We start from the raw sequence: 14,322 nt of genomic DNA on the forward strand, positions 1-14,322 counted from the left end.
AACCCTATGTCAAAGATCAGGCGTGTTTGCAGCAAGGTCTAACAGCCACCTTTTTCCTTTAAACTTTGCAATCGTTCAGACCAGCCAGAGAGCAAAGACACACACTCTCTCTCTCTCTGTCGGTATATCTCTTTCTATCTCTACCTCTCTCTGCTGTCGGTCTTTCTATCTCCCCATCAAGTCGGAGACAGCACAAACGATTTTAGCGACCAGCATTACATTAGACACGAGAGCCCCTTATTTTGCAAACTAGTTGCTCATCCCGATCCAAGGAGATGTCTCCCTCACCAGAAAGTTTAGGAAACACGAGAACCAGTTGTTTTAAGCCTTTAATATCACGGTTTGTTGTTGTTTTACAGGATTTATTCTCAGCACTTGGCTCTATATACAGTTACACCAAAACCCACAATTTACAGTCTCACGTGGATCTAAATGGGCCCCCTCTCGCCAGTTAGAGCTGGGCCACAGAGTAAGACAACAATAAACCTCTAACCATATTTTAAATAAATGAGATAAAGAGAAACTAATGTGTCACAAATATCATCAGGGACTATACACCTGGAGACCAATTAAATAACCTTATGACATTCCAAATGTCCTCTCCTCTTTCCTGTTCAGTATCAGTTTTTGCAAGCTGCTGGGGGGCAAGAGGGAATACAAGATGGGGAGAGGAGGGGCCCGGTTCTTTTGTTTGCACTGAATGTAGGTGGACATTTCCCGAGAACTGCACAACTCAAGTCACCACTGGATAGGACGGTTTATTTTAGCCATTTAAAAAATACTGCATAGAAAGGAGTCCTTAGTTAGGTACCGAACTTCCCATCCCAGCTCTGTGAGCATTTCCATAAATAAACAATCCCACTGGAAGGCTAGGCCGCCAGTGCCTGATCTAGTGGTCCAGATCGTGGTGACAACCTGTGTTTCTCTGCGATTCAGAGATCGTGTCCTTCTCTCTCGCTCGCTCTCTCTCTCATCTTTATTATTTACAAACGCGCAGCTGGGTGTAGTGTTGGTGTTTCTTTTTGGTCCAGACAGAGGGGGAAGGAGAAAGAGGGGCAGAAGAAGAAAGGAAGAAGCAGGGAGGGACTAAAATCAGTCGGGGATGTGGACGATTATAGCGTGGAGGCACCTGGCTGGTGTCGAGGGTGAAGATGCGGACCCCGAGTCTGTGCCTTTGCGGGCTGGCTGCCCGGAGCCGGGGCCGGGGCCGGGGCCGGGGCCGAGGAGCGCGTCTTGGTGTTTGGCAGTTTGTGCTCCTTCTTCCACTTCATCCTCCGGTTTTGGAACCAGATCTTGACCTGGCGCTCGGAGAGGCAGAGAGTGTGAGCGATCTCGATGCGACGCCGCCGGGTCAGGTAACGGTTAAAATGAAACTCCTTCTCCAGCTCCAAGACCTGCTGCCTGGTGTAGGCGGTTCGGGAGCGTTTGGGTTCCCCTCCATTGTAATTGGGGTTGACTGGGCGTGCAGGGCCCAGGAGAAGGCAGAGGAGGAAGAAGAGAAGAAGGAAGAGGAAGAACAGAAGGGGGGAGAGCAATTGGACAAGATCATTATATAATAACCTGACACCAAGTTCACGTAAGAATACATACAGCAAAGAAAATGTTTCACAGGCTATTGACAACGGAAAACAAGCGAGAGCCATAAAAAATGGTGTTGGGCATTGGGGCTGAAGAAAAGCTTCAAAGACACATGGCCCAGAGCCGCTGCCAGGGCAATTCAATTTATGGGGGCTATAATTACTGCCCTAACAGTTTGGCGTCTCGTAAATCTCCCGATAAAGGGACCCCTGATACAAAAGGTTTCTCACGTTTTGATTAGGTGGCACACACACGCACGGTGACCCCCCCCACCTCCGCTGCCAGGACAGCAGGTCCCCCTTCCTGCCCCGAGGCCCTCCCAGGCCCTTGCCCTCCGCCCTCGCTGCGGCCCAGGCGTCTCTCACCGGTGCTGACATGGATCTTTTTCATCCAGGGGTACACCACGGGCTCCTTGCCGCCTTTCAGGCCGCACAGGCTCTTGTCCGCCAGGAGCAGAGGGCACCCCGGGGGGCTGCCCGTGGCGGCGGGGGCAGCTTCGCTGCGGCGGGGGAGCGCCGGAGGAGGGGGATGCGGAGGGGGCGCGGGGTGCGGCTGCGGCTGCGGCTGCGGGGGCGACAAGACGTGGCTGGCCACGAGCAGGCTCTGTCCGCTGGGGGTGGCGGGGGCGGGGGTGGCCGCAGGACCCCGAGCCGGCCCCTGGGCCGGGGTTGGCGGGGGCTGAGGCTGTTCGTGCCGGGGCCGGCCGGGGCTGGCGCGGTCATAGCCGTACGGATAGCGGGCGCCGGTCGCGGGGGGAGCGGGGTAGAGGGCGGCGGGGGGCGCGGCCGCCGGGTACCCCGGCTCGGGCCCGGCCCGCGGCGGGCGGTAGTAGCCCGGGGGCGAGCGGCCGGCCCCCGGGGGCGGCTGCAGGTGCGGGGGCGGCGGGGGCTGCGGGGGCGGGGGATAGCCTCCCCCGTCAGGGCCGCCGGGCGCCCCGAACTCCTCGCAGGGCGGGAACTTAGGCTCGATGTAGTTGGAGTTTATCAAAAACGAGCTCATGGTCATTAATTTGTGAAGTGCAAAAATACTAATTTTTCTCGCGTTGTCGTTTTTCTGGGCTCGCCGAGGCCCCTCCCCCTCCTGCCTCGCTCCCCATCCTCCCTCGGCCACCCCCTCTTCCTCCCCCTTCCTCTCCTCTCCCTCCCCCGCCCCCCAAATGCCTCCCCTCCCCCTTCCCGCACCCTCCCCCTTCCCCAGCTCCGCTGCAGCGGACAAAGTTCGGGCCCGGTCCCCTCCCCCGCCCTCCCCCTCCGCACCTTCGCCCCCCCCACCTCCCCGCACGTGACCCGCTTCTGGCCAATGGGGGCGCGGCGCGCGCGGGCCCCGGATCAGGAAACTCGGGGTTGGATGATGGATGCCCCGATCCTGGGCATGGGGGAGGGAGAGGAGAGGGGGGCGGTCAACTGGGGTCCTCGCCCTGCGCGGTTCTGTGGAGGGAGAGAGGGAGGAGAACGGATGCATGCTCGGACTGGGGGTGGGTGATCGCGACCGCTGCAGAGAGCTCTGTCTCGTCCTCTCCCCAGTCCCCCCAAACCAGTCCTTTCCCCGCCGACCCCAAGGTCATCTTTCCCCCTCCTCCTACGGATCTTAGGGCTCCTCTCCCGGATGGAGAGCATCACACCCCTCCCCCAGCTAACGTCCCCCGGTGTCCCCCGCTTCCCATGCAGAGGTCATAGCTCCCCTCTTCCTCCCCACGAAGTTTCTCACACTCCCTGCCATGAGCAGTTTCCTCATTTCCCCCCCCCCCCACACACACACACACGCGGGTCCAACCTTTCTTTACCCATCCAGTTCCTAACTCCTTTGCCCCTCCTCACAGAAGTCATCTCTCCCCTACCTCACACAAAGGTCCTTCTCAACCACCACACCCACCCACCCAGAGGTCCTTGAGCCCTTCTCCAGTACACATAGGAGCAGGTAGCCACCTCCTCCCCTCTCCCTTTGGCTCCCCCGGCCCCTTTACCCTTCCATGCACATGGGTGTCCCTTACTCTTCCACACACGGAGATCCTGGTGTCCCTTTTCCCCACATCATGGGTCCTGGAACCTGAAGAGTCTCACCTGGGCCTGTGGCCCCAGTTCCCTGAGTCATCATTGACTTTCCCCAGGCATGAGATAGAGTAGGGGGAGCCCTGACTTAGCGCAAGGATGACTGAGAAAGGGAGCCTGGGGCTAGGGCTGTGGGGTGGCCTTGGCCCACTGAGGAGAGGGCCTTCTGCGTGTGACTGTGTCCATGTGTGTTTGGGCAGTGGACGGAAGAAGCAGGAAGGATCCCTATGCTGGAGGCCCTCATGGAAGAACAGTGGATAGTCCCCATCCCTGAAAATCACTGTTTCCCCTTCTGAAAACCAGGAGGGCAAGACCAGCCTCTGGCCTCAATCTGCAGGTCAGGCTGAGGATTGACGTCTACTTCAAGCAGGGGAGGGGATTGGGGGAGAGGCTGAACCCTGCCACAGGGTAATTGAAATTTGATGGTTAAACTAATTACCGCATTATTAACAAATAAATTACTTATTAATTCCACCCAGTGTTGATCTGGGAAGTAAATCTAAAGCTGTCTTTCTCCATGTGTGCGTGGTTACTTTCTCTTTCTCTGGGTCTCTGGGTCAGGCATACACCTTGCTTGCTCTTCCTCTCCTCCTCTCTTCTCCTTTCTTCTCCCTTCCTCTCCTTCTCCCTCCCCTCCCCTTCTCTCCTCTCACCTTCCCTTCCCTTCTTTCTTCTCCTCTACCCTCCTCTCTCCTTTCCTCTCCCTCTTCTCTCCTCTCCTCTCCTTCTCTCTCCATTTCATCTCCACTCTTCCTTCCTCTTCTCCTCTCTCCACCTGCCTACCTGACCATCTGGGCAGAACATCCAGTTCACCCAGAAGTCGAGAACAAACTGGGTGTCCACAAAGACAGGGTGAGGCCAGGATTTTCAGGAAGGGGTGCCTTAATTGGGTTTCTCAAAGGGCATTACTGAAGAAAAGCTTCCTCCCCTCCTGTGTTTCCAAGGTAGACAGAAAGTTATAGCCTAAAGCCCAGCGACACTTCAGAAGGAATGTCATTCCTCTCTCCATTTATATCAGTTAAGCACATGAGTTACTGAATGTTGAAATATATTCATTTGATGGATAGTCGTTTAATGCTTAGCCACATAAAGCCTATTATATTCAACTAATCTTTAAACTAATTTAGGAAAAGAGGCTAAAGAAAGGGATCGTTTTGGTTTTCTCTCTAGGCCCTCCCAGATCTGCAAAAAGAGGTTTCGAAGCTATTTTCTACTTTGGGCCTGGAATAGGGAGTTTGGAAAAGCACGAAGAAATAGACACGAATACAGGCTTCTACAGGGCGCGCAGACAATTTAAAATAAAACCCAAGGGGGGTTATCACACACTCGTGTATGTATATGTATCTATACGTATACATATGTAATATCACCTAATCAAATATTTACAGATTTCTTCACATGCTCTCCAAAGAGCCGGTCTGTGCGTTCCCCGTGATCGCCTCTGGTCATCTAGTGAACCTGCAACCCGGTAAACAGAACCACACAGTCCATCCGCCAGAAATACACCACGAAATCTTACATCTTTCCTCTTGTCATCAACCCTGACTTCTGTTTACTATGATTTACCGGTATTAAAATGCAAAATTCGTGTTGTTTAACTGCAGAGATCTCTACGATGTTGCTATTTTTAGAGGTTAAAAAGAAACCAGCGCTGTTTTGTGTCTAGTCGGCCTAAACCGGCGAGCTGAAGTCTGTTATTCACGTGGCTCTGTTACTTGGTGGAGATGGGCTTCTTCGGGATCTCCTAAGGCCTGTAACTTGTCTTGGTGGTTTGCTATCATAAACAAAAACTCGGCCAAGACCACCAAGTGTTATCTCAGACACCGACATTTTGACATTTTAAAGCGAGATTTATGACTGCAATAAACCACCTCGGTACCTCTTCTGATCCGACCAGAACCTCCCTTTGCAAAACAGCGCATCATTCAACCAAATTAAACCATCTAGAGATATATATATTCTAAAAATGAGAACACCTTTTATCCCAAGAAATGTGACACCATAGTAAGTCTGGGAAGACGCTAACCCAACTAATAAAACAACCGAAAGTTTACCAGCAGTATCTCTCCGGAGAAGAGAATGGAATTCAATGAAATCAAGCAGAAATGGAGAGGTCTGATCTTCACATACCAACTGGATCCAATTCCAAGCAGTGAAAAGGGGTTTTCCCTTCTTTGTAAAACAAGTAAGCACATCTGCTCATTCCACGTGCTCAGATAAAATATATGTACAACAAAAGATTTCTTTATATCCTACTACTGAAATAACTTTCCTTTGAGTCCAAGCATCATGGGGGGGGGGGGGGTTAAGAGACAGAAAGAAAGGGAAGAAAGGAGGGAAGGAGAGAAGGAAGGAAGGAAATAGGCAGAGAGAGAGGGAGGAATAGGCAGAGGACAGAGAGAGGGAGGGAAAGGAGAACTGCATTTTCAGTCTAGTTTGAATCTGATTTGAATCATTTTGAATATATTTGAATCAGCCTTTCCTCTGAATGAAACCCCGTCCTAACTTTCAAAGTGACCGAAAAGTGACACCGTGTGCATTTTGTTTCTTATTAATCTCACACATTGACAGTCTTTGTTAAATAACAAGGCGCGCCCTTCACCAGCCGACATTTTCATATTTGTTAGACGCGCTGACCTGAAGTTCACCTCGGCCTTGGACTTAGCTGTTCTCAAAGGTCTATACAGTGTCTTTTAGATAGCTGGGTGCTTTGCCCAGGTCACTCCCTCGGAGAGAAAATTGGAATGGGGGGGGGAGGGTCACAGGAAAGTGTAAACGTATGGAATGGATCGACTGTATTTGTCCTTTGTTCACTGGAATCAAGATCCCTCTTCCCGTGCAGTCCCCCCCCACACACACACACTGTTTAATGCCAGATACTGGTTAAGGACCCCATGGTGTTTGGGGGTTCCAAAAAGAGAGGGTGACATTTTGAGATTGGTTATCGGCTTTTACGGTTTTAAATATCGAAACCTAGAGACATATCTAGAGCTATTTGGTTTTCCTGTGCTTTAAAATATAAACAAAACCCAGACATGGGAAATATAACTTAACATTCGTATTTAAATGAATTTTGACCATTTAAACGATCTATCTGCTTGCCGTCTTAAAGGAGTGAACTGCCAGAATAAAGGGATATTTTATCTAAATTTTATAATGGCTCTTAGCTTCAAATTTTTTAAAATACCTAAAAGATGTTGATAATTATTGAAGAAATCCTTTTTTAAAGGCGTATCATTTTCACCTAAAATATAATGAAAATGTACATTTGGAGACATAAATTTTGGGGAGGGGAGGAATAGAGTGGATTTTCATTTTCTTTCTAGCACTAACCTAGATATGACCATGGAAGTGTGCAAGGCTGATGCACATCGCGGGCACGAGTAAGCCTATCTTTCCTCCGATCCAGCAGTTACACACTGATCACAGATTCAGAAGTCAGAATGACACACAGTTCAGGGGAAGAGTGTTGAATTTCTCCATGAGGAAAGGCCCCGCTAGTAAACCGTTTCCTTTGCTCCCCCAAACATCCACAGGAAACATGGCTAGCGCAGGAAAGTAAGTCACCTCAGTGGTTACAGTGACTGTCTTGCATGTCACACATGCATCCCCATTTGCAGGATAATCAGATCCCTGGCCATAAATCAAGCAAGATAAATATTTCATATTTGCTTTCCCCTCCCTGTTATACTCAAGTGAGCACCCGAAGGTCAGCTTAGAGAAACTATGGCCCCGAAAAGAGAAACCCAGACTGAATGTCCAGCGGCATTTAAACAGGATTTTTTCCTAACTTTCCAAATGCAACTAAGGAACATGAATGAGATTCCCTTGTCCATCTTAGGTCCTCATTGTATTCTTGTTTCCTTTCTCTTCTTTCTTTGTTTTTCCACTGTCCCTCCCTATCCTACCCCCCCTTCCAAATATATCTTTACATTTTCCTGGAAATCAGAACACCATCCTATTTTTCTTTCTAAGTGACATTTTACTGCGACTCTTGGTCCCCTGCTCCAAATGGCACATTTTCTCCAGTTGAACTATTCTTGTGGAGAGTGGAAGTTGCCTTACATTCAAAGGCAATCCATAACTTTAGGGACCCGGAAATAGTCATCTTAACACCACAGAGGGCCTTTTCATCAAATCCAGAAAACCCAGAACTTTAAGGAACATTTCTTTCCTAAGGGCTTTGGGGAAGGGGGGCTTATCTGTTTTCCACAGCTTAGTCCTTTTTCCAGATAAGGGGGCTGAGTTGGAGGACAGCTTTTGGTTTTTGTTTTTTAATCTAAATATATCGCAATCTGAAAGAATTCTGGCCTCGTACCCTCACCCCCAAATGGGGCAATGAAAGTCATTTTCTAAAATCATCTCCCCTGTCCCACTTTCCTGTCTTCTGAAACCACGGAGAGGAAAGATGAGAGATGGAGGAGATCAATCGACGCCTTCGTCTTTTTCAAAGAGAAAATAAAATCAGACCTCTAGGATTGGGGTGCCCCCAGGCAGGCGAGCCTTCCCTCAAGGCTGGTAGGCGCCTTGGAGCTGCAGCTTATTTACCTGCTCCCTCCGAGGTACACAGAGTCCCTCAGAATGTGGCCGATAATTCAAGATGAAATACAGCGCGTATTCCTCTGGAAAAGAGGAATTTTCTATCCTTTCCTCAGTAATTGAGGTCATTCAAGCACCAGGGTTCACCTGGAGTCCATACCATGATACACGCGAAACTCGACGCTATATTTTATCTTTTGTGTTGATAGCCCGCATCTCGGCTGTAACATTGACATCAAACTCTGTCTGGGCAGATGACGGAGAGCGGTGCACAACTTAAACTTTTGACCCTCAACTTTTTGACCCGCAGTTGTAACGCCCAAACCACAAAGATATACAAAAGCGGTGCCTCTTATTTCTTTGAGGACTGAGAGGGCGCCCTGTTTGTTTCAATAGCTCTCCTATTCCCCCCTCTCCCGAAAGTGTATTTGGGGAAAGGGAGAGGATTAAAATATTTTTTTTCCTCTTTCATGATTGTATTTGCTGTCAAATTCGTTTCCCAACTCAATGCTAAGAGGGACTAGATTAACTCCAAAGAAGCTCATGATTACATTTGCAAGGGAAATATTGGGTAAGTTGGAGGAACATTGGAAAAAAAGCGAAAAAAGAGAGATGATGGGGGGAAAGTGGTGGCCCGGACTTCCATTCGTCATTTTTCCTTTATTTAAAAATAAAGACACAACAAACCTAATTGTTTGGGAAAGCTTGCTTAGGCAAAGGAGTTGACTGTGAACTTGGTCTGAAGCGAGCTCTGCTGGTGATTCCTAGGGTGTGCAGATTTATCTTTTCTGCATTTACTTAACCCGGCAGTGAACTGCGCTAGCTGTCATTTGTTTGGCGATGACAGACTTCACCTCAAGCAAGGACTGTTTCACAAAATCGCCATAATTACCCAATAACCTTCATAACAAATATTATTATTGAAAAGACCGTTTGGGGAGGGAGAGGAAAAGGCAGGGGCGGTGGAAGGTGGAGTCCTGTGTAAAATACCAAAGTGGGGACCCTACTCCCCATTTTGTGGCTTTCTTGGGGTGTTCTGTAGATCCACCATCTAGGGTCTTGTCAGAAGAAACTGAACAAGAGTCTACTCTGGGAGGCCTTTCCTGATGGCTGTAGAAAGTTCCATTGTTGACTAAGAGGAAACCTCCTGTAGATGGTCTATAGTGTCCTCTTCATGGAAGGGCAGAGCAGGGATTACCTACAGTTTAAGGCATGAAAGACTGAGGGCCACTCAAGTTGAAAGGTTTCTTTTCTTCTTGGACACCCTATAATCCACAGTTCGACATTATTACTAATTATTTGGAAATGGTAATATCTTGAAATGCACCAGTACAAACTGCCCTTTCTGATATGAAATACTACCCTGTCTTTTCTGAAAAAATACCCACCATGAGGCAGAATCTTGGAGTGCTGGTTTGAAATGAGCCCATGGAAAACTTAACAACCTATAAGTGATTGTAACCAGAAGCTTCCTATAATATGTCTATAGTTTAGGGGATATTGTCATTCTTCCTACTGGAAACAATTTGGGCCCTGGAAATTTAGGTGGTTTTTTTTTTTCCCTTCTACAGGGGGAGATATGATCTTCTGTCACTGGGCAAAGTTAAATGTCTTAATAAAGACAACAAGGGTCAAGGCTTTTAAAAGTAAGGTACCTCCCATAAAATGATCCAAATCAAAAGGGGTCAAGAAAAAATTACCCACTGATAAAACGACCAGACAACTAGATCATCCTCTGTTTTTTACTCTGAGCCATTTAAATGGAAGGAAGGAGAAAGGAGGTAGAAAGGAACAGAGACAGACAGATAGATGAGGGGGGGAAGAGAGGGAGGGAGAGAGAAAGGAGAGGGAGAGAGGAAAAGAGAGGAGGAGAGAGAGAGAAAAGAGTGAGTGAGAGAGAGAATTTTCCCTAAAATAATCTTAAAATGATGCTGACTGAATATAGAATTTTTAAAAGTCATAAAACTTTATTGATCAAGGTATCCACAAAAGAGACTATCTTAACCTTTAGTTCAGGTTAAAGAATACAACTACCCAAGCGAGATAATAATATTTGTAACTAATATATTGAAGAAGCCAGTTGAGCTCTTGGTTAGCTTGTGGAAACAGATATTAGGCTGAGTCCTGTTTGTCAGTCACTCTTCCTCAGCATTTAATGCACACAACTTTCTAGATAACTAGCTATTCATAGGTGCATCTACAAACTTCCTTTGATAAGGCCATTAGAATATGACAAGGTCCCTCCACTTCCCTTTGTGTTTGTTATTTCGGCCACCAAGAAATCATTCAACTAGATTACTCGAAAGATACCAAAATTAAACCTTGAGTTAATGTTTTCTAAAAATGAAGGCGGAAATCTGGGTAACAAAACAAAGAACGAAGATTTTGCGCACAAGAGCACACGCACGACCCTTAAAAAGAAAAAAGAAAAAAAAGGAAAAAAGGGATGGATTCCAAACAATCTCCATTTCTTGAGTTGTATAGATATTTGAATTTCAAGGATCAAGTTAGAGGATTACACACTATAATTTATATGATGCAGGTTTCCCCCAGTCAACAAAAGGAACTAGGCAGCACCAAACAGAATATTTTCCTAGAAACTTTGCTTTTCTTTAATTTTTGTTTCTTAAACCTCTGATTCTGTAGGCAGCTGCTGGATGAATGTTCACTGTCAAAGCATAAACTCCATACAATAAAGTTTGGTGTACTTTTAAACCCCCCTGCTTCTCAAGTCCCCAGTCAGGAGGACTGAAAAAATTCTTTCAAGTTATTGCTTGTAGGAAGCTATCCAGCGCCTAAGTGAGGAGAGCATTAAGAAAGACAATATTTGATTTTTTTTTTTTTGCTTAATTCCAGAGACCAGATGGAAAAGTTAGGCTCAACCCAACAGTACCTTTGGAAGGGACTTTGGGGTTATTTGCTAACTCTGTTGCTACCGGAATCAAGCTAAGCACATCACCTCGGGATGAGGCCACATTACAATAAAGGTCGAGAGGTTTTGCTCTTGAAAATATAGAGGGCTAAAGAGAGAGGCTAGTGAATATAGGTGGAGGATGAGATCAAATAGAAAAATACAATCTTTTTTTTTCTACTAAAGAATGAGCCGCTGGTGCCATTTTAGAAATGGTTGTTTTCAAAATCATAGATTATGTAAATTGTCCATGATCAAACAGAGTGAGGGGCTGACAAAAGAAAGGCGGAAATCTCCTACTGACAAACGACTCATTTCTTCCCTAAATTCCCCTTTATAGAGTGTCAGGAAAAACAAACCTAAGGTCCCTGAAAGACTTTTAAGTTGGACATTGAAGATTGCATTATTTTCCCCAAAACTCCAGAGCCAAGGTTTTAATGGGTGGGGTTATGGGAGGTGGGAGAGAGAGGTACTATTTTTCTAATTGCTAACTAGATAGACAGTTCTGTCACCTTTTCAGAGTAAAAAAGCACTGAAATAGTCATTCTAGAGAAAAAGAAATGAAGAGAGAAAGAGAAAGGAAGGAAGGATGGGGAAGGAGAAGAAAAGAAAAGAAAAGAAAAGAAAAGAAAAGAAAAGAAAAGAAAAGAAAAGAAAAGAAAAGAAAAGAAAAGAAAAGAAAAGAAAAGAAAAGAAAAGAAAAGAAAAGAAAAGAAAAGAAAAGAAACGAAAAGAAAAGAAAAGAAAGAAAGGAAAAGAAAAGAAAGAAAGGTTCTTTTACCCTTTTCATTCAGCTCTGGAAATTCAAAGACCAGAGTGAAATCCGGCCATAAAGTTTATTGCTGAGTAATCACAGGCTGGTGAGAACAGCCCCACTGAAATAAGAAGAATGTAGAAGCAAACAGGCAGTTGAGGCCTAGCTCCCACAGCTGGGGGTCGGGGGTTGGGGGAAAGAGAAGGATAAGATCTCAAAGACCAGAACTCTTGGCGTCTCTATTTCCAGGGATGCTCTCTCTATCTATTGTCTTGTCTATAACATGATTTCCAGTCTCTAAAATTCAAGTCTGTTGAGTGGCCCTGCAGAGGTGAAAGGGGTCTTTTAAATTGCCTTCTAGCCAGTATCCTGGACCAGAATATTACAGAAACTAGTAGGACAGGGTAAGGACCCCTTGAATCCAGACCCTGCCAAATGACTTCAACCTTTGGGAAGAATATTTCAATAGTCTCCCTTCCACACACACACACACACACACACAAATGCACCCCAGACAGACAAGAAATCGGTAACCAGATGGCTTCAAAAGTTAACACTGCCCTTCCTAACCCTTGAAACTGGAGCAGAATACCCTAGCCCAGACTCCTTTCCAAGCTTGCAGCCTGAATCCTCCTAGTTCAGAACTCTCAGGATACAGCTTGCCAGCTCCCACCCACCCACCACCACCAGGGCTCGGAGAAGATTAGGCAGATACAGGACAAGGGCTTCCTGAGAGTCTGCTTTTCAGATTCACCCCCCCCCCCAACATACACACATACACACTATACACATATGCACATTCTCACACACACAAAATCATCTTTTTGCAAACTGAAGAGACCAGACTCAGAGAGCAGCGGAAGTCATTAACATCTGCGGTAGTCCAAGTAATTAAAGTTAGGCCTCAAAATTGATCTCTGCCAAAGTCACTTATTGTGGTTTACTTGGATGGGACTGGTAAAAATTTCAGAGCTCGCTGTTAGCACTTCTTATTTGGGAAGAGAAGCGAGTTTACAGGCAGATTCATAGTCTGGGTGAATTGTTCTACTCTTTTGAATTCAGGGGCAGCCCTTAGAGTTATTGAACTCGAGAGACAGAGACAGAGGAACTGAGAGAGAGTTAGTTCACTGTACAAATAAACTGTAAGGAACTCAAGAGTCAAACTTACCTTAACTTGCTGGGAGCCATTTTTCAGAGAGTTTTGAGAACTCATGGTTTGGGCACTTCTGCCCCTAAAATTGACCATTTGAATGACCAGGTGCCACATGTAGCCTGCAAAAGAGTCCAATGAAGTCCAGCGTCAGTGAGATTATATGTTATGTGGTATATAATGTTGGATGTCAACTCCCCAAAACCATAAAACTTACTTTAATGGCACCACGTGACTTTCTATAGCCAGTGAGCCTATCTGTCTGTGCTATGGATGATTTTACGATCTAATTCATAGACAAAACCCTATTCATTTGGCACCCAAATGTCATATAGCCGGAACTGGGGCTTATAAAGTTTACTGTTTTATAACTTTTAAAGGAAGGCATCAAAAGTAAGCACTCAGTAAATGTGCAAATCTTTAGTTGCTCTTCGAAGCTCAGAAGAGTTAACCAATCGAGCTAGGATGGGGGTAAGTAACATTACATTTGTAGCGAATTAATTGTAGCAAAAAGAATCATATTTGTTAAGGGGGAAATGGGGGAAGGTGGTAATAGTATCTGTCTATGGCGCAGAGGGCTTGGGCTTGGGATCCTAGAAATACCAGTATCTCCAGCTGGTTGGAACCACAAGAACAGTTTAAGAATGAAGTAGAGATGTGAAGCCGAGGAAGGTATTTTAACAAAGGACAGGATTTCTTTTCTTTTTTTTCTTTCCTATCCTTTTCTCTTTTTTCCCCCTCTTCTCTCCCCCCGCCCATCCCCACCCAAATAGCAAATATTTGGGTAAATGAAAGGCAGGCAGTGTGATGAGGGCTTCTGCCCTGCAATTTCTACCTCTCCCTCAGAAGGTACTCAGTAGAAAGTTTCAGTGACAGAGAGCTCACTGACCGGTACATTCTAGCTATGTCCTTTGCACCAGCGGGCCCTAGCTGGCCCTAGCTGGCCAGGTATTCCGCTGTGACCCCGGGGCTCAGTGCAGACCCCGAGTCTCAGAGTCTGGGGAGGGGGAGAGGAAAAGAGGAAGGACGAGCTCACATTTGGTACAAACCAGCTCACGAGAACTTACAATAGAAAGTTTATTTTTTGTTTCCAGTCAGGTTTTTTTTCTTTAAAAACAAATATTAAAAAAAAGAGCTTATCACAGTTTGCTTTAAACAGCCAGACTTGGACTATATTTGTAACTTTGTTCACAAAAACAGACACCACTGAAGCTGCGCGTATAAGAAGCCACTTTTTTTTAGGAGTTCGTGCAAAGAGTTGTACAAAGGCACAGCAAAACAGACACTGCTTCGAGTCACACTTGCCGTCACAGATTCACTATTCACTACACGTTGATAAGAA

The 14,322-nt window shown here is 46.4% G+C and overlaps 3 protein-coding genes across 3 annotated transcripts in view; all 3 read right to left on the bottom strand.

The window, feature by feature from the left end:
- The window catches only part of HOXA3 (homeobox A3), a 35,340-nt gene extending 22,229 nt beyond the window's left edge, over window positions 1–13,111 (bottom strand). Inside the window, 1 exon segment of the mRNA XM_043966077.1 lies at window positions 12,999–13,111. The gene's annotated coding sequence lies outside the window, so the exon portion shown is untranslated.
- Window positions 332–2,613, bottom strand: HOXA4 (homeobox A4). The gene is made up of 2 exons (XM_043966078.1): window positions 1,944–2,613; window positions 332–1,456 (listed from the first exon to the last, which is right to left on the bottom strand). The coding sequence occupies exons 1-2, from the start codon at window positions 2,581–2,583 to the stop codon at window positions 1,113–1,115; spliced, it is 984 nt and encodes a 327-aa protein (XP_043822013.1). The 5' UTR covers window positions 2,584–2,613; the 3' UTR covers window positions 332–1,112.
- A 968-nt stretch (window positions 13,112–14,079) lies between the features above and the next one.
- HOXA5 (homeobox A5) overlaps window positions 14,080–14,322 on the bottom strand; it is a 2,904-nt gene continuing 2,661 nt past the window's right edge. The window contains exon 2 of the mRNA XM_043966079.1: window positions 14,080–14,322. This exon is cut by the window's right edge and continues 808 nt beyond it. The gene's annotated coding sequence lies outside the window, so the exon portion shown is untranslated.

This window comes from Dromiciops gliroides, chromosome 5 (genome assembly GCF_019393635.1).
Source record: "Dromiciops gliroides isolate mDroGli1 chromosome 5, mDroGli1.pri, whole genome shotgun sequence".
NCBI lineage: Eukaryota > Metazoa > Chordata > Mammalia > Microbiotheria > Microbiotheriidae > Dromiciops > Dromiciops gliroides.

Coding starts and splice junctions, on each gene's coding strand:
- HOXA4 (XM_043966078.1), bottom strand. CDS start 2,583: ATGACCATGAGCTCGTTTTTGATAAACTCCAACTACATCGAGCCTAAG. Junction 1,457..1,943: donor AAAGATCCATGTCAGCACCG/GTGAGAGACGCC, acceptor CTGCACGCCCAG/TCAACCCCAATTACAATGGA.